At 42.8% G+C, this 23130-nt stretch overlaps 1 protein-coding gene across 1 annotated transcript in view; it reads left to right on the top strand.

Annotated features, from left to right (window-relative positions):
• ITSN1 (intersectin 1) overlaps positions 1-23130 on the top strand; it is a 117575-nt gene that overhangs the window by 90175 nt on the left and 4270 nt on the right. The window contains exons 29-38 of the mRNA XM_075593039.1: positions 280-401; positions 998-1104; positions 3176-3359; positions 5033-5131; positions 6934-7101; positions 7792-8004; positions 12147-12268; positions 15251-15333; positions 16990-17073; positions 19859-20032. Of these exons, the coding sequence (XP_075449154.1) occupies positions 280-401; positions 998-1104; positions 3176-3359; positions 5033-5131; positions 6934-7101; positions 7792-8004; positions 12147-12268; positions 15251-15333; positions 16990-17073; positions 19859-20032 (1356 nt within the window). The remainder of the gene's footprint in view (positions 1-279; positions 402-997; positions 1105-3175; positions 3360-5032; positions 5132-6933; positions 7102-7791; positions 8005-12146; positions 12269-15250; positions 15334-16989; positions 17074-19858; positions 20033-23130) is intronic.

Here is a 23130-nt window from a genome sequence, read left to right as displayed (position 1 = left end):
AAACCGTTGAAATGCATTTTCTTTCATCTCGTATACACCAACCTGGCTCACAAGATTTAAATTCGGCATCGTCTGCTTACCCATCAGTGAGCTATTACAATGACTGAAGCAGCAGAATCCTAGTGCCTTTTAAGTTAGGATTACAACGCCAAATACCTGGCGTGATTGAAGCAACTTTGGGAAGATGCTACCCGTGAATAAATTGTAATCTTAATAAGAAATGTCAGAAGTCCTACGGGTCGACTCTCCTTAATCTAGGGGTTTTGTTGTGTTTTGCAGGGTGTGCAGACTTACACCTCTTGGACATGCTGAGTCCCACGGAAAGGAAGAGGCAGGGGTATATCCATGAACTGATAGTGACAGAGGAGAACTATGTGAATGACTTGCAATTGGTCACAGAGGTGAGTTCAGCGACTGGCTGAATGTAGAATGTTCCTTGCTGCATTCTCAATGGTCCAGCTACAGTTCACTTTCTCTCCACAGTCATAAACTGATCATCAAAGGGGCCTATGTCTTGGATAATGAATAATGTCAATCCTGGGCCAATTAATGTATCACTTTATGGAAAAACAATGCAAACTAGAATCTAGTAATAATCCATATTTTCTACAGGAGAGGCAGATGTGTATGTATTAGACATGGGGTGGCCAACTCGTCAGGTTTTAAGGATATCCCTGCTTCAGCACTGGTGGCTCAGTTAAGGTCTGAGCCACTGATTGAGCCACCTGTGCTGAAGCAGTGATATCCAATAAACCTGACCTGTTGGTGGCCTTCGAGGCCTGGAGTTGGCCACTCCTGTACTAGACAATATGGACTTGCTCTACAACAAGACAACCTGTGTATTTTTGTGTCCTTGTTTTAGTACGATCCATTACTCTGGCGGCCTTTTGTGCTTTAACGCAGCAGTAATGAGGCATGGCGTGAGCATTTATTAGTGCTTTTGTTTAGACTTTTTCTTTTGAGTTTCTTTCTTTTTATTTTCTCCTGTAAAATATAGACCTTCCAGAAACCCCTGCTGGAATCCGATCTACTGACAGAGAAAGAAGTCGCCATGATATTTGTCAACTGGAAGGAGCTGATCATGTGCAATATCAAACTGCTCAAGTGAGGCACTTTACAGGTTTAATCTGCAACACGTTAGCTTTTTATGCTATAATGGCGAGAAGGAGTTATGCACCAAGTGATGCTTGAAGCTTCTAATTTATGATGAATGTATCAACTTAAAAAATGGGGCTAATTCAAATAGGTGACCGGTGTTTACAATAAGATCCAATATAAAAGCCAGTGTAATTAAGTAGCTATATAAATAAAATGCTACTTAAAAAGTGAGTACAACTCTAGTGATCAAAGGTGATAAAGAGAAATGTACAAGAGATTGTAAAATGTCTTTCTGTATATTTTCACAGCAGCAGAAAAATAATTCTGCGTTCTGGCTTTTAGCACACAAATGTTTACATTTACAAATAGTAGATATGGTGGTTACATCAAATAGGTAATATTCTTTTCAAAGTCATTGCATGAGACTTCTTTCTCTTGGTGAAATGCTTTCTTCTTCTATATTGCTGTTATCCTTGCTCTCACTCACTAGCCAAATCTGTCAATCTTTATACAAGAAAATATGACTTAGTAAGCCTTTCTACTCTCAGCACTATGACCAAACATGGTGTCAGCATGTGTTCTTCTAGAACAAACCACAGTTCCTGTCCATCTAATGTCACGCCTCCTTATCGTACATGTAAGGAACTCAGGCTTATTATCAGAAATGGTTACATCGTGTTCAAATGTCACAGAAACAGCTTGACATAGAATCTTTTTCAAGGCGGCTGTATTTCATATCTGTCTATCGATAGGTTGTCTCTTTACTAAAAATACCTCTCTCATGTAACAATATCTATAGAACATTCTTTGCTTGTCAGAATGAGACATGTGGCATCTGTTCTTATACTCCGAACAAACATAATTAATTAATTACAATTTAATAATACGAAAGGCTTTCTAACGAAGATTCAACCAGAACAGAATCCTTGCTGTTAGCAAAAAATGTAGCCACCAAATGATGACGCCACATCATAAGACTACAACATTAAAACAGAAGAGAAAAGCGCATGACCACTCATAGTGTGATTTATAAACGTGTGATAGAATAGCTTATCATACATTAGCTGATGACCCTGCCATGTCCGAGGATGGCAAGCAAACCACTGCATCCGATCATCAGCCGGTCAGCTTGTGGTTGCACTGTCAACAATGTTTATAACAGGCTCCGGGGTTCAGGAAACAGCACTCGGGCCCAGCACAGATTCTCCCCGACCACTTAGGCAGGTGTCTGCTGAGTTACCATGCCATGGGTGAGGAAGGCCGGATGACGGCGATAATCGATCGTTGTTATAGTCCAACCAGACACTTAGGACTACAACAACGATCGACTGTTGTTCAGATCACAGTGAAGACCTTTACCCTAGACTCTGAGACACCCTTGCAGACGCACTTACCAGAACACCCTCCTGTTGTCTCTGTAAATTCTCCCCACTTACCACTTCGATTGTAAGCTCTTCGGAGCAGGTACTCATTTTCCTATTATTTTATGTCTGAAATGCTTGTTCCCATTATGTGTTATAATATTATGTCTCTCTTTACTAGAGTTGTTTCTGGTTCTCCGAGTGGTTTTATATATAAAGACATTTTTGTAAGTGTTTTATATAAAAAAAAATATATATATGTGGAGTTACTGGGGTTCTGCACTACGTTCTAAATGTTGTAGAATTGTATTAGCTATAAAAAAAAAAACCAGTAAGCACAAAAGCTGAATGTTACGTCAAGTTTCTTACATTGGAGCACAGCAGGTACACAAAGCAAATTATGGCGAGTACAAAAAGGTGACAAAAACCCTCCTGAGTGCTCATTTGCATGTCATTACCCAGAATCCCTGGCTGCAGGGGAAACATTGTATGCTGAGTGACTATGAGGTAAGGCAGGGTCGGGGGACCTGTTTGAGACATGCGAATGTGCTCATAAGTGTTTTTTTTTTATTTTGAAATGGGAAATCTGAGAAACACATGTCCTAAAATTATTATTATACAAAGTGAAGTCATCCTATTCCCTCAGTGGGACCCACACATTGCAGTCTCTCTAATAAATCCTCGTTGCTTTAATCCGGTGTTGCTTGTGGACGCAGGGCCCTGCGTGTGCGCAAAAAGATGTCCGGGGAAAAAATGCCAGTGAAGATGATCGGTGACATCTTGACGGCTCAGCTACCACACATGCAGCCGTACATCCGCTTCTGCAGCTGTCAGCTCAACGGGGCGGCCCTCATCCAGCAGAAAACAGACGAGGTCCCCGGATTCAAGGAGTTTGTCAAAGTGAGTAACTATAAATAATGTGGGGGTTAGGATCCAATCTTGGGAAACATCTAACCTTGATAGCCCCAACCGCAACACCTGTGGATGTATCATACCCAGAGTCGGTGTTGCAGTGTAGTCTCTGAGCAGCAGGTATATTATGCCCTGACTATTTTCTTTGGTACAGCTAATAATTTGAGACTATATATACAGTGTTCGACAAATCCATTCACTTACAGGCCCGTGGCGACTGGATTTGACCCTGTGGCGACCTCCTCATGGCCGCCCAAGCAGGGCGGGATTGGGGGCGGGACTAGGTGGCGAGTAGATTTTTTGGTTCGGCGAGTAGATATTTGGGTGATTTGTCAACACACACACACACACACACACACACACACACACACACACACACACATACATACATACATACATACATACATACATACATACATACATACATACATACATACACACACACACACACACACACACACACATATACATATATACACACACACACACATATACATATATACACACACACACACACACACATATACATATATACACACACACACACACACACACACACATATACATATATACACACACACACACACACACACATATATACACACACACATATACATACACACACACATATACATATACACACACACATATACACACATACACACACACATATACACACACACATATACACACACACAAATAAATGGCGTATTAGAGCTCAGTAGTCTTTTTTTCAGTTCCTATTGGACTCATGGGTTTCTCAGCCAAATAAGTTATCAGCACTACAGGGGAACACAAGAATGAGCAACATTACTGAAAATATAATGTCTCCCACCCCTCGCCCCCCTCAGCCTGGTTACCAGGTGAAGGAGCAATCCAAGCGGTCCAGTTGGATTCAAGCAGGGGTCTCCGGAGCTGAACCCCATTAATTTCAGCTCAGGCGGTACTTGCCTCCATAGTGGGTGCTGGTAGCCACTCCAGCTCGATAGCTGGGATCAATAAATGGCTGCTTCTCACAGCTTCGGCGTCCTGCAGGCCAATAGGAAGCTGTCATGTCATCCGGTGTGGCTTCCTATTCGCCCACGTGATGCAGGAGCTTTAAAAAGCTTTTAAAAGCATCAACTACGGAGGTAAGTATCTCTAGAAGCAGGATGTCCCCAGAGCTGAAATCAATGGGGTTCCGCTCTAGGGACCCCCTGCTTCAATCCTAAATGTAAAAAAAAAAGTCAATCCTATAAGGGCATTTTTGTAGTCGGGATAGATGAAGCTCCTAGAATCTGATAGATGAAGCACCTAGAATCTGGTAGAAGAAACACCTAGAATCTGGTAGAAGAAGCACCTAGAATCTGGTAGAAGAAGCACCTAGAATCTGGTAGAAGAAGCACCTAGAATCTGGTTGAAGAAGCCCCTAGAATCTGGTAGAAGAAGCTCCTAGAATCTGGAGAAGAAGCACCTAGAATCTGGTAGATGAAGCACCTAGAATCTGGTAGAAGAAGCGCCTAGAACCTGGAGAAGCTCACACAGAGAGTTCGGAGGTTGCTCAATGCTGCTGCTTTCGTGATTGTGGAAGGTTTCATTTTATTTTAGCCGAAATGTTTTTGAAACTATGTTCTTGTGTTGTTTCTGTGATATCCTACTGTAAGTTGCGTTTGTTTCCTCAGAGGTTGGCAATGGACCCGCGCTGTAAAGGAATGCCTCTGTCCAGCTTCCTTCTCAAACCTATGCAAAGGGTAACCAGGTATCCCCTCATTATTAAGAATGTAAGTCCTATGCCTTTAGCTTTTTTCTGTCATTGTTTATTTGAGATGTTCTTGGTATTTCATGTCATAGTGGGAACAGTTTTTAGGGTCAATGAACGCGTCGGGTAAGGGGCACTAGTACTTTTCTAGAAAAAAATAGGTGTCGCATTTGTCGGCATTGGCATTTTTGGTTGCTATTGTTACCCAATTCATACCCAACTCACGAATGCCCTTTTGAACTAAAATACAGGGTGTCCCAATATTATTTGTCCAAAATATGATATAAAATATTTTCTTTTGGGTGAAACATTTTGGGACTCCCTGTATGCTTTTGCAAACGTGCCGTGGCCCCAGGCTGCGGTGTCACCGTGATGAAGAGTTTCATCAATCCTAGAAAACCCGCATTCCACTAATACCACTGATCGTTAATCCGGCGCGCCAGGTCGCTACTAACCGTGCTGGGGGCAGCTCGGGTAATAGTTTGCACGGTCATTCAGCAAAGCATGTTAAGGTGCAATGCCTTAAAAATGAGTTAGACAGAAGATAATAAACCACTAATTATTATACTGTGTGTTCAGAACTGTACCCTTTTATTTACTTTTAATTTCTCATTAGAAATAGTATGACCTGCCTTTAGTCAATGCAAACGTGTTGGCAGCCATTTTTTACACCCAGAAACCAAACGAAAGACAAGTTAGGTATCTGTAGTGGGCTGCAAGGTAGACATAGAGAAAACCTAGCGTAGACAGCATTTATTGAAAGGTAACAATAGCAAATTGCCTTGTTACGCAGTTTAGCAAATACACTGCGCTTTTCACTGAACACACAGTAAATATGATGTTGCCTTTTACAGTTGCTGCATAAAATACCCACTCCCCTACTGCAATGTGAAGTCCCTGAGTACAGTTACACGCCTCACACAGCCTGAATACCTCCAATTAGAAGCACAGCATTCACAAACCATTTTGCGGTCCTGCGGTGCTGGACCAGGCCATTTTTAGCTCCTTTCCCGAGATACTTATCAGTTTAGTTGCCGGTGTTTTCCCTCCATTTTGTGTAAATCAAAATGGCTGCCAAATCTCGCAAGTCTCGCCGGCCAATAGGAAGCCTCAACGCCATCGGCAAGGTGATGTTGCAGCTTTCTATTGGACGTCCATTAACATGTCCATGAGGTTAACACCAGTAACTAAGCCGCTAAGTATCTCGGAAACCGGCGGGTCTCCCCAGCTACAAATAGTTTGCTTCATCTCCAGGGGATCCCCCCCAGTTCCAATGCTGTACCAAATAAATCCATTGCTAAATTGGGTGGGATTCATTTGCAAATCCGGGACTTCCTAAAACCTTTATTTTGGGATAGGAATTGCAAAACCATGGCAAGATAGTCGTATAACCTTTCATTGCTTAATAATATGGTTTAGTCCACACTCCAGGGTGAAAGACTGAGCCGCTGATGGAGCCACCTGTGCTGAAGCAGGGATATCCTGAAAACCTGACCTGTTGGTGGCCCTTGAGGACTGGAGTTGGCCACCCCTGTACTAGACAATATGGACTTGCCCTCCTGCCAACCCAGGCTTGCTGATTTCTGGTGGCTCAATCAGTGGCTAAGTCAAACACTGCACCACCTGTGCTGAAGCAGGGATATCCTGCAAACATGGTGGCCCTTGTGGACTGAAGTTGGCCACCTGGTCAAGTCCATGTCTTTGCTTTGTTTAGTTTACAGACCGTTTGGTTAGTACATAAGTAGACACAACAGCGTGTCATTCATTAGCTACGAGATGCTGATATGTTACTCATTGATGCTCTTACCTGTTTTATACTGCCAGATTATAGAAAACACTCCTGAGAATCACCCAGATCACAGTCACTTGAAGCACGCTCTGGAGAAGGCAGAGGAACTCTGTTCCCAGGTCAACGAAGGGGTTAGAGAGAAAGAAAACTCTGACCGGCTGGAGTGGATCCAAGCTCACGTACAGTGCGAGGGTTTGTCCGAGGTACATCCCTGAGTAGCACATCGCAGCAACGCACCCAATGTTACATGGTCACATTGCAGGAGAGGGACCGGGGTGCAGAGAGATAAGCACAGAGCCAGTCACAGTGAGAAGGAGCAGAGAGACAATTATGAACAAAGCACATCAAGCGTGAGGTGTATGACAGCAATACTGGGGGGACCTCTTTTCTTAATATCGATATTATATGGTAATAGAAATTTGTTTATTAGTAGTGATGTTTTGGGGATCTACTCCTTCATCTAACACTGTGGTACTCAACTCCTGTCCTCAAGAACCCTAAACAGGTCAGGTGTGAAGGATATCCCAGCTTCAGCACAGGTGGCTCAATCAGTGACTCAGTTGAAGGGTCACCTGTGCTGAAGCTGATCTCTCCTTAAAACATGATCTGTTGGGTGGGTCTCGAGAACTGGAGTTGGGCCCCCCCCCGATCAAACATGAACAAGTAAAATACCTCCTGAATCCCTCTGAAGGTTTAATACACATCGGAACTAAAAGAAAGCAGAGCTGTTTTTGGATTACGTGCCCCATCCACCACCTGTAAGGCCAGTTGTCCTGCACGCTCAACATTATTTGTTTAATATGGGCAGTCATATATATTGTTATAGTATATATATATAGGTGTATATATATAGTCGTATACCATTGTTTATTTCCTCTCCCCCTATCCCCCAGCAATTAGTATTTAACTCGGTGACAAACTGCTTGGGGCCACGCAAATTCCTGCACAGCGGGAAACTCTACAAAGCCAAGAGCAACAAGGAGTTGTACGGCTTCCTGTTCAACGACTTCCTGCTGCTGACGCAAATCGTTAAACCGCTGGGATCCTCTGCTTCCGAGAAGGTCTTCAGCCCCAAATCCAACCTCCAGTACAAAATGTACAAAACGGTGAGTATGAGATGAACCCCTTCCTTATCACAGGAGGGGTGCCAGGTGGCTTCTCCAAAAATACTGGGCACAATGGTGAAAGGTGCGACACGCTCGACACACACGCACACACCTCTCTCCGCTCCATGCTGTTTCCTCCTCTCTTTGGCCCCACTCCCAGGCTCCTGACACCTCCTCCTGATTGGCTGCTGCTAGGTAATGCAGCCAATCAGGATGGAGGAAGCTGCCCAGCCCCCTAGCAACAGCCCTGGTCTTTCACTGCTCGGGGAATCCCATAGTCCCCCAAGCCGGTCAGGTGACTATGTCCAGACAGTAAATACCAGACACATACATGTCCAGTATTACCCCTTATTGTTTACTGGACAGAATGTCAAAATACATGACAGTATGTATGGTTCAATACTGGACACCTGGCATATCTATAATAGTGGTCTGCATAATAATATATTAACGTGGGGGCTGCCACCTTTCATCTTACTTTAATCAGCACAAGTTTCCCTCAGGAAGAACAGTTGCGCTGGCAGTACTGCTTTGTGGCACTATGTCATTTGTGTAGTTCTGTCCCCGTTACAGGGACTCTGGCTCCAAAGTTATTAACATCACTGGGACTCTAAAGCAGAATGTGGCAAATCACTACAAGGTGAACCCTTTTCGTGCCCTAGCTTTGCCATTTAATGTTTGGCCGGCCTCCCTGGCGTTGAAATGGCATCAAGGGTTTCATCTCTCACACCCAGAGAGATGACGAGAGGACAACGTGTTGACATGAATTGCTCATTCACCCAACCATCCCCATAATCTCTTTATAGTTCAGTGTGGGTGGAATTCCTAAATAACATCTGGGCCATTTGACAAGTGAGTTTCCTTCTTGACTGAGAGTAAAAGACGGATGTGGCTTTCAGCAAAAATGTCAGCTGTCAGGAGAGAGACCAGTTACAGTCCAACTGGAGGCTCCCCGGTTTATGATGGCTGCTAATAGCATTGGTTTAGAATATAAAATGGCCACTGGCTGTACCGTTGCTAGGGAACGTCAGCTAGGCAGCCATGTTAGAAAATGCTGAAACGAAATACAATATAACGGCTTAAAAATCAGAAAGCGAAGAGAGGCTCCCCAAAATAAATCTGCAGAAAGTGGAACAGTATAAAGTTGTGTCACTCTGAGGTTAAATATAATAATATTTATATATTAGAAATTCAATAATGAATAGGTGCATGTCCCATATAAATAATAAAAGTATACATTACCGCAAAGCAGCAAAAAGGAGACAGCTCTCAGGTGAATGAAAATTAATGTATTAAATACAGCGCATAACTGTGCTGTCTCCTTTTTGCTGCTATGCGGTAATGTATACTTTTATATATATATATATATATATATATATATATATATATATAGTTATACGTTACCGTTCCAAGGATTGGTAAACAAGAGACAGCACTCAATGTTGAAGATCAAAGTGTATTAGTGAAAGCAAAAATACATCCAGAAACCCAACGTTTCGGTCCTACAGAATGGGACCTTCCTCAGGGGGATACAAAGGGAGAATGACACAGTTCACCACATATTTATACATCAAACACTGAAAGTCAATTAACCAATCACCATCACCCAATTAAATTAACACAAGAAACCTGCAGCTCTGATGTCATATGTTGATTAAGCTTACATAAGATACCTCCATACTGCTAATCACTCAGCTGTGTATCATCCATTACATGTATTACATGCAACCAGCCATCATCCTCCACCATTAAAAGCAGGTCTCCCTTTCTCACAACTACTACGTGTCCGGAGAATTGTGAGTGACCCCAAACTAGTGGAGTGTGCACTTCTGGAGATGGCCTCTCGCTTTCTAGAGAGGGGATATGATCCCAAAGAAGTCAATAAGGCACTCATCAAAGCCAGGATCCCAGAGAGGGAGGAGCTGCTGTCACCAACAATGAGGACCACTGATTCTGATCGCTGTAAAGTGGTCAGCACTTACAGCACTGCATCTGGACATATCAAAAGGTCTATACAACAACATTGGCATATATTGGCTAATGATCGCAGGATTGGGAAAGACTTTAATGCTCCACCCCTTTTTTGTTATAAAAGAGGCAGAAATCTGGGAGATCTGCTTACACATTCTGATCCCGTTGACAAATACATGCCAGCAAAGACCTGGCTGGCGAGAAAACCGGGGTCATACAGATGCCATGGCTGTACCAACTGCCAGTTTATGCAAACAGGAAGTACTTTTGCTCACCCTCAGACTGGCAAATCTACAAAAATTAAACAATATTTAAACTGTGAGTCTAAATATGTAGTGTACTTCATCAAGTGCCCATGTGGGCTCTACTACGTTGGAAAGACGATGAGAATGTTAAAGGAACGTATCAGTATTCATCGATGTGCAATCAGGAAGGCACTTCTGGGTGCTGAAGATGACGATGATTTGAAACACCAACCGGTGGCACGACACTTCAGGAAACACAGACACAGTTTAGCAACTCTAAGATGCATGCCTATTATACAGGCTCGTGCCCCTACCAGGGGTGGCGACAGGAATAAACTACTATTACAGCTGGAAGCTAAAGCTATCTTTGATTTAAGTACAATGACCCCAAAAGGGCTTAACGAGGATTTTAAGCTAAGTTGTTTTCTTTAGGTCAGATCCTGATGATACCTATGGACATGTGTGTGTGTGGACAATCACATTAATTTCACTGATGTGTTTCATGGTATAATATCCTCTGTTGCTCTCCTTTGGTTAGAAGTCTATACATATTTATTCATCATTTGTTTACATGCAAGTTCTACTTATTGTGGTATTCCCATATGCACTTATGGTTCATATGACATAGTCTGGCTCTGCCCTCTAGTTATGTCAGTACATTCCATCATGATCCCCACCACTCCCCCACACTCCCCCACACCTATATGTCCCTGGTTTTATTATGTTTCACTTATGTATGGCACTACCTGCTTTACTTCTTTAAAAACCCTCTCCCTGCTGCCCCTGACATATCAATCAGAGCTCAGACCCATTGGTAACCATGACAATGGATGCAATACACAGCTGGGTGATTAGCAGTATGGAGGTATCTTATGTAAGCTTAATCAACACATGACATCAGAGCTGCAGGTTTCTTGTGTTATTTTAATTGAGTGATGGTGATTGGTTAATTGACTTTCAGTGTTTGATATATATGTCCCTGGTTTTATAATGTTTCACTTATGTATGGCACAACCTGCCTTAATTCTTTAGATATCCTCTCCCTATTGCCCCTGCCATATCAATCAGAGCTCACACCCATTGATAACCATGACAATGGATGATACACAGCTGAGTGATTAGCAGTATGGAGGTATCTTATGTAAGCTTAATCAACATATGACATCAGAGCTGCAGGTTTCTTGTGTTAATTTAATTGGGTGATGGTGATTGGTTAATTGACTTTCAGTGTTTGATGTATAAATATGTGGTGAACTGTGTCATTCTCCCTTTGTATCCCCCTGAGGAAGGTCCCATTCTGTAGGACCGAAACGTTGGGTTTCTGGATGTATTTTTGCTTTCACTAATACACTTTGATCTTCAACATTGAGTGCTGTCTCTTGTTTACCAATCCTTGGAACGGTAACGTATAACTACATTCTCTATATGGGACGTGCACCTGTGGCTTAACAGCACCTATTGGAGTGCCAACTGCCTTATCTGACTATATATATATATATATATATATATATATAAAATAAAAAAAATAGTGTTACCATCACACTTCCACCAGTGTATATCCCTATGCATGTACAAGCGGTCCCCGGTTACCCGCCGAAATCCGTCCCGCAAACCGGCGCCAGATAACGGACCGTCGGATTGCGGATCCATGTTAATCCGCGGCGGATAATCCGTTCCTACGTCGGATAATGCGTTCAGTGGAATGCCTTATCTGGCGTTGGATAAACCGTCCGTTGTTTAACAGACCGTTATACAGCGACGACCACCTGTGTGTGTATGTATATATATATATATGTGTGTGTATGTATATATATATGTGTGTGTATGTATATATATGTGTGTGTATGTATATATATATGTGTGTGTCTTTGTGTACCCTGTGTTGGATTAAGAGGAGGTTTACACTTTTTGAATGCATCGTTGCAGCCTATTTTCCTGAACGAGGTGCTAGTGAAGCTGCCCACGGACCCTTCTGGAGATGAGCCCATCTTCCACATTTCTCACATTGACCGGGTATACACGCTGCGGGCAGAGAGCATGAACGAGAGGTGAGAAGCTAGTACGTAGCTACAACAAATAAAGATGGAGATGCTACACTTAAACTCGGTGATGTGGGAAGAGTTTAACGCACTCACATTCACTGGGAGGATATAGAGGGGCCTGGTGCACCTAACACACATTTGTAAGGTTGACGGGGAATGATAGGCGAGACTTTACTCGTTAAAATTTCTGTTCCGTGATCAGACATGAAATTGTAGCTGAAAAGTGAATAAATATGCTTTTTTTCCCCTTCAATCGCCAAGTTTAGTTTGGGCAACATGAGATAAGAACAGGCTTCAGCCCGGTATTCTGTGTGTCTGGATCACCTGGTCTGGGAGTTAATGTGGAGCCTCACTCATGATTACAGGACAGTACTTGATAGTATTATAAGCTGGATCTGGGAATGTTGACATTGTCGGACAGTATAAGATCTTATCATTTCCTGTTAATGCCTCCTCCTGTATTGGAACTTGCTCTGTGAAATACCAATACAGTGTAAGTAATTGCTCTTTGTATTGTATTGTATGTCTTTATTTATATAGCGCCATTAATGTACATAGCGCTTCACAGTAGTAATACATGTGGTAATCGAATAAATAACAGATAATATAAATAACAGAGCATGGGAATAAGTGCTTTAGACAAACATAACATTAAGGAAGAGGAGTCCCTGCCCCGAGGAGCTTACAATCTAATTGGTAGGTAGGGAGAACGTACAGAGACAGTAGGAGGGAGTTCTGGTAAGTGCGTCTGCAGGGGGCCAAGCTTTATGTATCATGTGTTCAGAATGTTCACAGTGCTATTCGTATGCTTCTTTAAGCAAGTGTGTCTTAAGGTGGATAGATAGGGTGCTAGTCGGGTACTGAGGGGAAGGGCATTCCAGAGGTGTGGGGCAGTCAGTGAAAAAGGTTTAAGGCGGGAGAGGGCTTTAGATAAAAAGGGGGTAGAGAGAAAACATCCTTGAGCAGAACGCAAGAGTCGGGGTGGTGCATAGCGAGAAATTAGGGCTGAGATGTAAGGAGGGGTAGAAGAATGTAAAGCTTTAAAAGTGAGGAGAAGAATGGAGTGTGAGATGCGGGATTTGATTGGAAGCCAGGAGAGGGATTTCAGGAGGGGAGATGCTGAGACAGAAGCACCTTCGTAAATACTTAAGGTATATAGGGCAAAAGGATATTAAACCCCCCCAAGATAATGCACACAATTTACTTAACAATATCTTACATTTATTTTTACAAAATTTTTTTTTTAATGAAAATGTTTGAAATTAATTTAATTTGTGGTTCAGTAGAAAATGAGAACTTGACTCGATCACAATGGAAATTAATTTGTTTTCATTCTTTTTCGTATTGCTTGTTTTTCCTAAATACTTGTTTCATAATGTGAGATATGTGCTAGCACAAGTGTGCGCAAACTATTCACCCTGCGCCCCGCTAACTACTTCCCCCCCCCCCGCACGTGATATCGCGGTGTCATTTGATGCTGGATTGCCATGACGACACGTCACCCGACACAAAGGTAAGTGAAGTTACAGAGGCCCTGCGCCTCCACAAAGGCATTTAAATTAAATGCCAGGGGACAGCCACACCCCACACCGCCACATCCCACGAAAATCTCGCGCCCCCCTTACACACCCCCTGTGCTAGCATAAGTCAAACTAATAGCCTGGTTCTGAAAAGTGCAAGTAAATAACATCGAGTGTGCAGTGCATATGACATTTGTTAGGGGCTAGCTAAGGGATGAAAACCTAATTGAGGAAACATCTGCAACTATTTCACAGTTGACGGGATGGGGGCTGATTCTAAAACATGCCATCAAGTGTTAAATCCTCAACACGCCACTCCCGCACTCCTACACGTGACTGGCACAGTTACTGTCATAAAAATACTACGCTGACTATGCCATGTAAAAGAATACACAGACACCCCTGATGTAGAAATCACCTAATGTGCCAATTTGGAGCCAAGATTAGCAGTAGACAGATGTAGCCGGCTGTGTTACTCCCGCTGACTCGTTGCAGCGGGACATACACAGGGTACTGGCGGGAGAAGCGGGGACTGTTTTGAATCAGCTGCACATGAGAAAGTGGCCGACACGCTATTTCACCTGCGGGTGAGACAATGCTGGTTACATCTGTCATTCTTAAAGAGGCATACAGACACCACGTGTGCTAAGCACAAATCACCAGACGTGGGGCGGCCAACACCAGTCCTCAAGGGCCACCAACCGGTCAGGTTTTCAGGATATCGCTGCTTCAGCACAGGTGGCTCAATCAGTGGCTCACTGAGCCACTGATTGAGCCACCTGTGCTGAAGCAGGGATATCCTGAAAACCTGAACGGTTGGTGGCCCTTGAGGACAAGTTGCCTTGCCCTGCACGTGACCAAGTGAGTTTTCTTCAGCGCATGGAGATGTCATGCTAAGATACACGTGATTATTCTTAGACTATAAAACCATTTATCTAAGGAATGATGATCCTTACTGACCTGCGCGTCGCGTGTCCCACCTGCGCAGCAGCTGCCCCGGCGCACGCTATTCTTGGTACCGATTCGGAAATGCATCACAAAGGATGACGGAAGGAGCGGCTTCCGTGAGCGAAGACACAAGCAGGGTTCAATCCCGGTGTCGGCTCCTTGGGACCTTGGGCAAGTCGCCTTGTCTCCCTGTGCCTCAGGCACCAAAAAAACATAGTCTGTCAGCTCACCTGGGCAGAGACGGTGTCTGTAACATTCCTATGTACAGCACTGCGTACACTATCGGTGCTATACAAGATCAGCCAATCAGGATTTCTTCCAAATATTAAAACTGCTGTGCAATATGTGTCCAGAGTAAAATAAATAAAAATAAGGGCAGCTTGTGCAAAAAAAAATATCTATTCTGTTTAATTGGGCGAGTGGAAAAATGCACATTTGCTGCTGTGAAATCAATTTGATCGTAAATATGACACGAGGATTAAAAGAGGACATCGTGCCTCATTGTATTTCTCTCCTCTAGGACCGCCTGGGTTCAGAAAATCAAAGCGGCATCAGAGCTGTACATAGAAACGGAGAAGAAGAAGAGGGAGAAGGCATATCTGGGTAATATTGGGGTAATATTGGGGAATATCGGGGTAATATTGGGGAATCATAGAAAGGGACCTCGCTCAGACCCCTAGAAGGTAGAGGCGTGCTGCCTGGGGATGGGCTAGATAGATAATAAATGTGTATCGAGAGTGATACACCAAAGAATCCCCTTTAGATAGGCGCACTGCAGACCTGAAAATAAAGACGGTCAGGGGTAGGATGTGGTGTGTATAAATAAAAAACTTTATTAAATATTTGTGTATAAATAAAAAAAAAAAAAAAAAAAAAAAAAAAAAAAACTTTATTGAATATTAGTGTAATAGTGTACCCCGGATGAAGTCACAGGAAGTGACGAAACATGCAGCATGTCGGGTCTTTAGCTGTATGATTCATACCTTACCACGCCAGCTATCTCTACTAGCTCCTCTAGTGCGCTGACCTGTGTCTTACTTTCATTTGATACACCCATTTAAAGAGGTGTTAGTGCTGCTACAGGGCAGCACTTGCTATTCACTATCAAAATAGCCTGCCTGCTTTAAATACTACCGTGCATGTTTTTTCCATGCAGCCCTGTATAGACACAGCTGCTCTGACTACCTAGGTCTCGTGTGCTATACCATTTTCTCAATTGCAGCAGTTTACGAGTGAGCAGCTCTGCGGTCACATGGGCACCAAAAAACCCCGTTGAAAATATTACCAAGCAGCCCAGACCTGCGTTTACTATTTTTCACTACTCCTGCTACTAAAGGTGCACAGCATCCTCGTACCTACGCCCGTTTGAGACGCACACTATACCAGATACAGCACAAACTTTGACACATGAACGCACCAATGTACAAAGAATACGCATATATACTGGGTTCATATCAAACTACGATCTATAGTGATCCATAGGCACTACGCTCTGTGTGTCACTATGTGTAATCACTATTGAACATTTCCTCGACACCCAGTACTCCCTTTACCCGTTACCAACCTTATACGGGCCAACCAAAAATTTACTTCACGCACTGCCCCGGCGCATGCGCAACTCGCATATAAACAGACTCTACTGTTTTAACTTACATGACGCATGCGCAGTGTGCACATTACGTTGATGTGCTGCGTGAACTTCTCTGTTAGTCTCGGTAGAGCCTATACCTACCAATATGTCATAGGGTTACAATAACCCATCTAGATTATTGACATTTAGAGCATCTGCCAAGATTTTCACACTTCAAGGGAGACAGAACTAATGGGAGCACAGTGAGACGCTTGACGGAGGTTGACATAGACCAACAGCAGTCTATTATTAGTCAGTGTATAGTACAGCACTATATACTGTTTTGTGTACACTATTACACTAATATTCAATAAAGTTTTTTTTTTTTTTTTTTTTTTTTTTTTTTATTTATACACAAATATTTAATAAAGTTTTTTATTTATACACACCACATCCTACCCCTGACCGTCTTTATTTTCAGGTCTGCAGTGCGCCTATCTAAAGGGGATTCTTTGGTGTATCACTCTCGATACACATTTATTAAATATTGGGGAATCGCCTGCTCTTGCAATTCTGGAGAAGCTATGAAACTGTCAAGTGTTGCGCAGTAGCACCACCCAGTGGTGACGGTGTATACAGCCAGCCGGAAAAAAATGCTACTTATTGGTGTTGATCTTGTTCCCTAACAGTGCGCTCTCAAAGAGCTACCGGCATTGGAAGGCTGATGGTAAATATTGTAGAAGGCATTGAGTTGAAACCCTGCAGGTCCCATGGTGAGTAATACACATCGTACTCTGTAGGACTGAAGAAGTAGCTCCCTAGTAATGTCGCTGACTTTGAAGTGTGAACCTAAGTTTAATCGTGACCCTGTGCTTCGGGCGCCAAAATGGGATTGTAAGCTCTGCGGGGCAGGGGCTCAAAAGTCTTTGCACAGCCAAGCATTGTCAGCACTATATAAAAAATATATATTAGAAGGAATGTGGAAAGAAATTAGACATGCTCAATGTATGTTCCGTGAGGGGGAAACGCCAACATAGAAAATCCCAAACAGGGAAGCACTGCTCCACAATCCAAGAAGAGGACTCAGATCAATCAAAACATGAGTTTATTGATCAAAATACTGAACAAGACATCCAAAAAAAACCATAGGAGCCTCCTACGCATATCACACCTGTCGCTGCTTTATCAAGGAGTTAAACACCCATGTTTAAAATGGAGAGGAAGCTAAGAAACGCCTGTGAGTGCTGGTTCGTGCGTGCGCGTGCATACTGTATGCGTGTGTCAGGAGTGTAATTGAAGCAGGTTTGGTGGATCTTTGGAAGACAAATGGATGAGTTTGTGGGTTCCAAGTCTTTGCTTTCTAAGGGCCTTATTCTATACCTGCTGATGCAGCCGCTCAGGCCATTCGCAACCTAAAACCCCATTGACTTCAATGGGAATTTTTGCCCAAAAACTGACCGAATAGTTGCTTCTCGGGTTGATAAGTACCCCCTGAGACTAGACATGATGGTGATTACTAAAGTATGATAAATAAATATGTATTTTTAAAAAGCAGATGTGCACGCTTATATCCGTAAAACATTTTATTTATTATTATATTTTATTATTCATTATATTTATATAATGAACAACAAAGACACCGACCTTCATAATCTCTAGACTCACTTGCAGGGACTATGGGAACTCCAAATGGCCAAAAAGTCCCAACGCGTTTCCTTACGTATGACATGACTTCGTCACACGAATATCCCTGATGAAGTTACGTCATACGTAACGGGACTTTTTGGCCATTTGGAGCTCCCATAGTCGCTGCAAATGAAATCACCAGAACAGTACAGGGCTTTACCCGCTATTGGAGCTGCGAGTCCTACTCTATGGACGTGGGAGTCTTGAGAGCAGAAAGGTCGGTCTACAATCCGGGATGCCAAGGGATTTAGTAGCCAGGCTATCTCATATTTGAGTGAGAAATTGAAGCCTTGACATGATGCAGGAACCTTTCCATACAGTTACATAGTGGTTGATCTATAGCATACGAGGAGGCACTGATTTCGCTCTTGTGGAACTGAGAGGGGCGAGTGATCTACAATTTGGCGGTCTTTCTCGAGATGATTCAGGCATCCTCTATTCAAAGGGTTGCACGCTGATTTCCATTTGATTATCATTGGGATTACCTTTGACCTGACAATTACATTGGACTAGAGACTATCATTTACTGTAAAGACGTCGGCCTAGGAAATTGCCCTGATCCTGAAACAACTACAAATTATTATCCGGTTTCAATCCTGACACCTTTTTCTAATTGCTTCATTTGTCTTTGTTGTTCATTAAAATTCAATTATTTTTTATGGATATATGCAATGGAGCGTTCACATCTCTTTTGTGCTTTTTAAGAACATTTTTGTGGATGTGGATGTGGTTCATCCCCAGATTATAAATTGAGATAAACATACAATAGTTTTTTTTTTACACACACACACACACAACACACACACACCACACACACACACAACACACACCACACACACACACAACACACACACACACACACAACACACACACAACACACACAATGCAACACACACAATGCAACACACACAATGCAACACACAACACAACACACACAATTCAACACACACAACACACACACTAACTAAAGAATATAATTTGTGAGCACATTCACATGTCTTAGACAGGTCTGCACCCTGCCTTTCACCCATTATCACATAGCATACAGCGCTCCCACTGCAGCAAGAGATTCTGGGAAATTACATGCAAATGAGCACACAATGTGTCAAATTTTGCATGAAAACAATTTTTACATGGATAAATTATAACTATATATATATACTTTTTTTTCCCATTTCAATTTTTGTCCGATTTACACTTTTACCTTTTACATGGTATTGTTCACACTAATTATATATGTATATGTATGTATATGTATGTATATGTATATGTATGTATATATGTATGTGTATATATTATTTTGCACTTTATTCTAAACACATGGTAGATTAGCGTCGATTTAACAATCCTTTTTTTTAATATATAAATATATATTTTGTGTGTGTATATCTTTAGATAGGTGTATAGAGGTTCTGATACAGATATGAAGATATAGTAACATAGGTATTCGTCTTAATGTGGATAATAACTTCCAATATCCATAACTCATGGTATAGATCAAAGCCACAGAGTGACTACATTTTATGTGTTTTTTAAGCAGAATAGGCTGAAGGAGGGAAAATATAAAGTTATTATTATTATTATTACTACATTACAGATATGACCTAAGGATGTATTTCCACCTTCAGTTCAGAAGTTTTATAGTAGGATGTGACTTGGTTTATAACAACCTCCCACCATATTGAATATGGGAGAAAAGTACAATATGGTCCCAACAAAGACCCCCTACTGTAGCTGCTAGCAGACTAAGTTTGTGATGCTGAGAAAACAAATCGCTGATTTATTAGGACCATACATATGATAATGAGTTCTGGATTCTCCGTGCTGTACACCTTTCTGCATTATGTAACTAACGCTCATTCCCACTTGTAGGGAAGAGCAATCCGTACTGTGAGATTACCATGGGCTCTCAGTGCCACATCACAAAGACTATACAGGACACGCTGAACCCCAAGTGGAATTCCAATTGCCAGTTCTTCATCAAGGACCTGGAGCAGGACGTGCTCTGTATTACCGTTTTTGAAAGGGATCAGTTTTCCCCGGATGGTAAGTAGGGGGCAATGGGGAGTCTTGTATGGAGACACGGGAATTCTTCCTAAATCAGCAGTCTGCACTGATCACTGTTTATTTTTTAATTTTTTTACAATCTCGTGCTCCGTTCAGGAGATATAAGCAGTTGAAATATTAAGTGAAATATTTGGGGAGGTTAAAATGGAGCTCTCCCCTCAGAGCCCCGGGCTGTGTCAAGGTTACCACGGTAACCTCGGATGCTAGAGATGAGAAAAATCATTATTTTAAACACCATAAAAAGGTTTCTTTAAAAAAAAAAAGAAGAAAAAGAAAATGCAGAACACGTTCATTAGGGCAAGATACTAACATTTTATGAGTTAAACTCATACAGGCTTCTCCGGGGTTACTGCTTTAATTATATCTATGGAAATACTGTGGTGCAATCACTCCAAGGTACATATGAAAAATAATTCAGGATATAGTGTAGTGCAGGGGAAACCAACTCCAGTTCTCGAGCTACCAACAGGTCAGGTTTTCTGGATATCCCTGCTTCAGCACAGGTAGCTCAGTCTTTGACTGAGCCACTGATTGAGCCACCTGTGCAGGGTTATCCTGAACACGTAACCTGTTGGTAGCTCTTGAGGACTGGAGTTGGCTACCCCTGGTGTAGTGTAACTCTGGTACATGTCGTCTCTTTGAGCAGGAAAGATCCATGAATGAAAGATCTAGATCAGGCCTGCACAACTTGTAAAGTGGGAAGGGCCGAACTGCTCCAAGGAAAACAGATTTGGGCCACACGGGTAAAATAATCACCATCATCTCCCCCAGTACCCCTCATCATCATCATCATTCTCATATATCTCCCCCAGCACCCCTCCACATCATCATATATCTCCCTCAGCACCACTCATCATCATCATATCTTCTCCCCCCCACCCCATATCATCATCATATCATCTCCTCCCCCCCCCCAGATATATCAGGATGAGAATGATGATGATGAGGGGTGCTGGGGGAGATATGGGGATGGTCATACCAGACAGGGCCGTAGACTGCTTTCCTGGGGCTCAGGACAACAGTTTCCATTGCCTCCCGTAGTGTCGGCGGGTTTTGTGAGACTCCCTCTCTATCTCTCACAACCCCATCTCTCCCCCTCACCCACACACATAATACTCCCCCTCCACATCACACAAAATACCCCTCTGCACAACACACACATCCCACCCCCCCTGCATCTCACACCACCCTCCCCCTGCATCTCACATCACTCTCCCCCCTGCACCTCACCTCACCCCCCTGCACCTCAATTCACCCTCTCCCCCCCTGCATCTCGCATCACTCTCCCCCCATGCATCTCGCATCACTCTCCCCCCATGCATCTCGCATCACTCTCCCCCCATGCATCTCGCATCACTCTCCCCCCATGCATCTCGCATCACTCTCCCCCATGCATTTCGCATCACTCTCCCCCCATGCATCTCACATCACTCTCCCCCCATGCATCTCACATCATTCTACCCCCATGCATCTCGCATCACTCTCCCCCCTGCATCTCACATCACTCTCCCCCATGCATCTCGCATCACTCTCCCCCCTGCATCTCGCATCACTCTCCCCCCTGCATCTCGCATCACTCTCCCCCCTGCATCTCGCATCACTCTCCCCCCTGTATCTCATATTACTCTCCCCCCCCCTGCATCTCACATCACCCCCCCCCCCCCTGCAGGAAGGTAAACAAAAAACCCCAGTGAAACATTATCCAATGATATCGCATAAGGGGAAAAATAAATTCCTTCCTTACTCCAGTAATGGCAATCAGATTACTCCCTGGATCAACATCCTTCCCATGTTTACTTATTTGGTATATCCTTGTATACCTTTCCTTTCTACATAGATGTCCAACCTTTTTTTTTAACAGATCTATTGTATCTGCCATCACAGTCTCCAAGGGTATAATACCCATGTTATGGAATACCATCCGTGGAAAATCCTTTTACAGCCACATTCATATACATTATATATTTGCAGTGGTTAAAGGCCTAAAAAAAAGTAGATCGAATGTGTTAGATTTCAAGAAATGCTAAACCTCCCAAGTATTAGGAGAAAGCTCTTTGAGCCGCATTTTAGTAAGTTGTAAACAAAATTTATGCTCTAAAAACAGGTAGGGAGAGAGACTTTTTTTAATTGATCTATTTTGTTCTTTAAAATGCAAAAACTACTATAGGTTTATAATTAAAAAGTAGCGGTACTTCTGGTTTGTAAATAAAATAGTGGTTACACTGAGTACTATCACACTTCATCCAGTGTGTATCAGCGTGGAAAGATTAGACAGCAAGATACTTATTCCATGTAAACGGTTGTCATACGTATCGGGCCAAAACACTCATCAGTTTAATGGGGTCCCATACAAAAAAATCGGGATCCCCAGCAACAATCGTACGTATCTGTATTTTGTGGAAAATAAATATGCTTTCCTTTTTTGCTAAATTAATGAATATCCGCTCGTCATGTTAATCTAACTATACTGTTGATCATGCTATCCTGCTCAACAAACTCCAGAGCTCTGGAATAGGGAAGCATGCTTTAAACTGGTTTCAGTCCTACCTATCAGGTAGATCCCAACATGTGTCCATCTCTGGCTCTAACTCTAACCCCCTGGATATCACCTGTGGTGTCCCGCAAGGCTCTGTTCTGGGGCGCCTACTCTTGTCAGTGTTCATCAATGATCTTCCCACAGCTTGTCAGGAAGCCTCAATACACATGTATGCAGATGACACAATCCTATATGCGCACAGCCATAGCCTCTCTGACCTTGAACACATACTTCAGTCTGACTTTTCCAGACTCGAAAACTGGATTTCCCAAAACAAACTGTTTTTAAACACTGACAAGACTGTAACAATAGTGTTTGGGACCAAGACTAAATTTTTAAAGCTTCCAGCGACTGAGCTCCAGATTAGAACCAACACTAACACCACCCTAACTCCTGTTACTAGTTTTAAATACCTGGGCATATGGTTTGACTCCCACTTAACATTTGGGATGCACATTGATACCCTGAGAACCAAGACCTATGCCAAACTAGGGGAACTTTACAGGAACAAATCCTCCCTAAGTCTCCTGGTCAGAAAGCG

Source organism: Ascaphus truei, chromosome 3 (assembly GCF_040206685.1).
Source record: "Ascaphus truei isolate aAscTru1 chromosome 3, aAscTru1.hap1, whole genome shotgun sequence".
NCBI classification, from domain to species: domain Eukaryota; kingdom Metazoa; phylum Chordata; class Amphibia; order Anura; family Ascaphidae; genus Ascaphus; species Ascaphus truei.
This window is presented reverse-complemented; position numbering and strand designations above follow the sequence as displayed.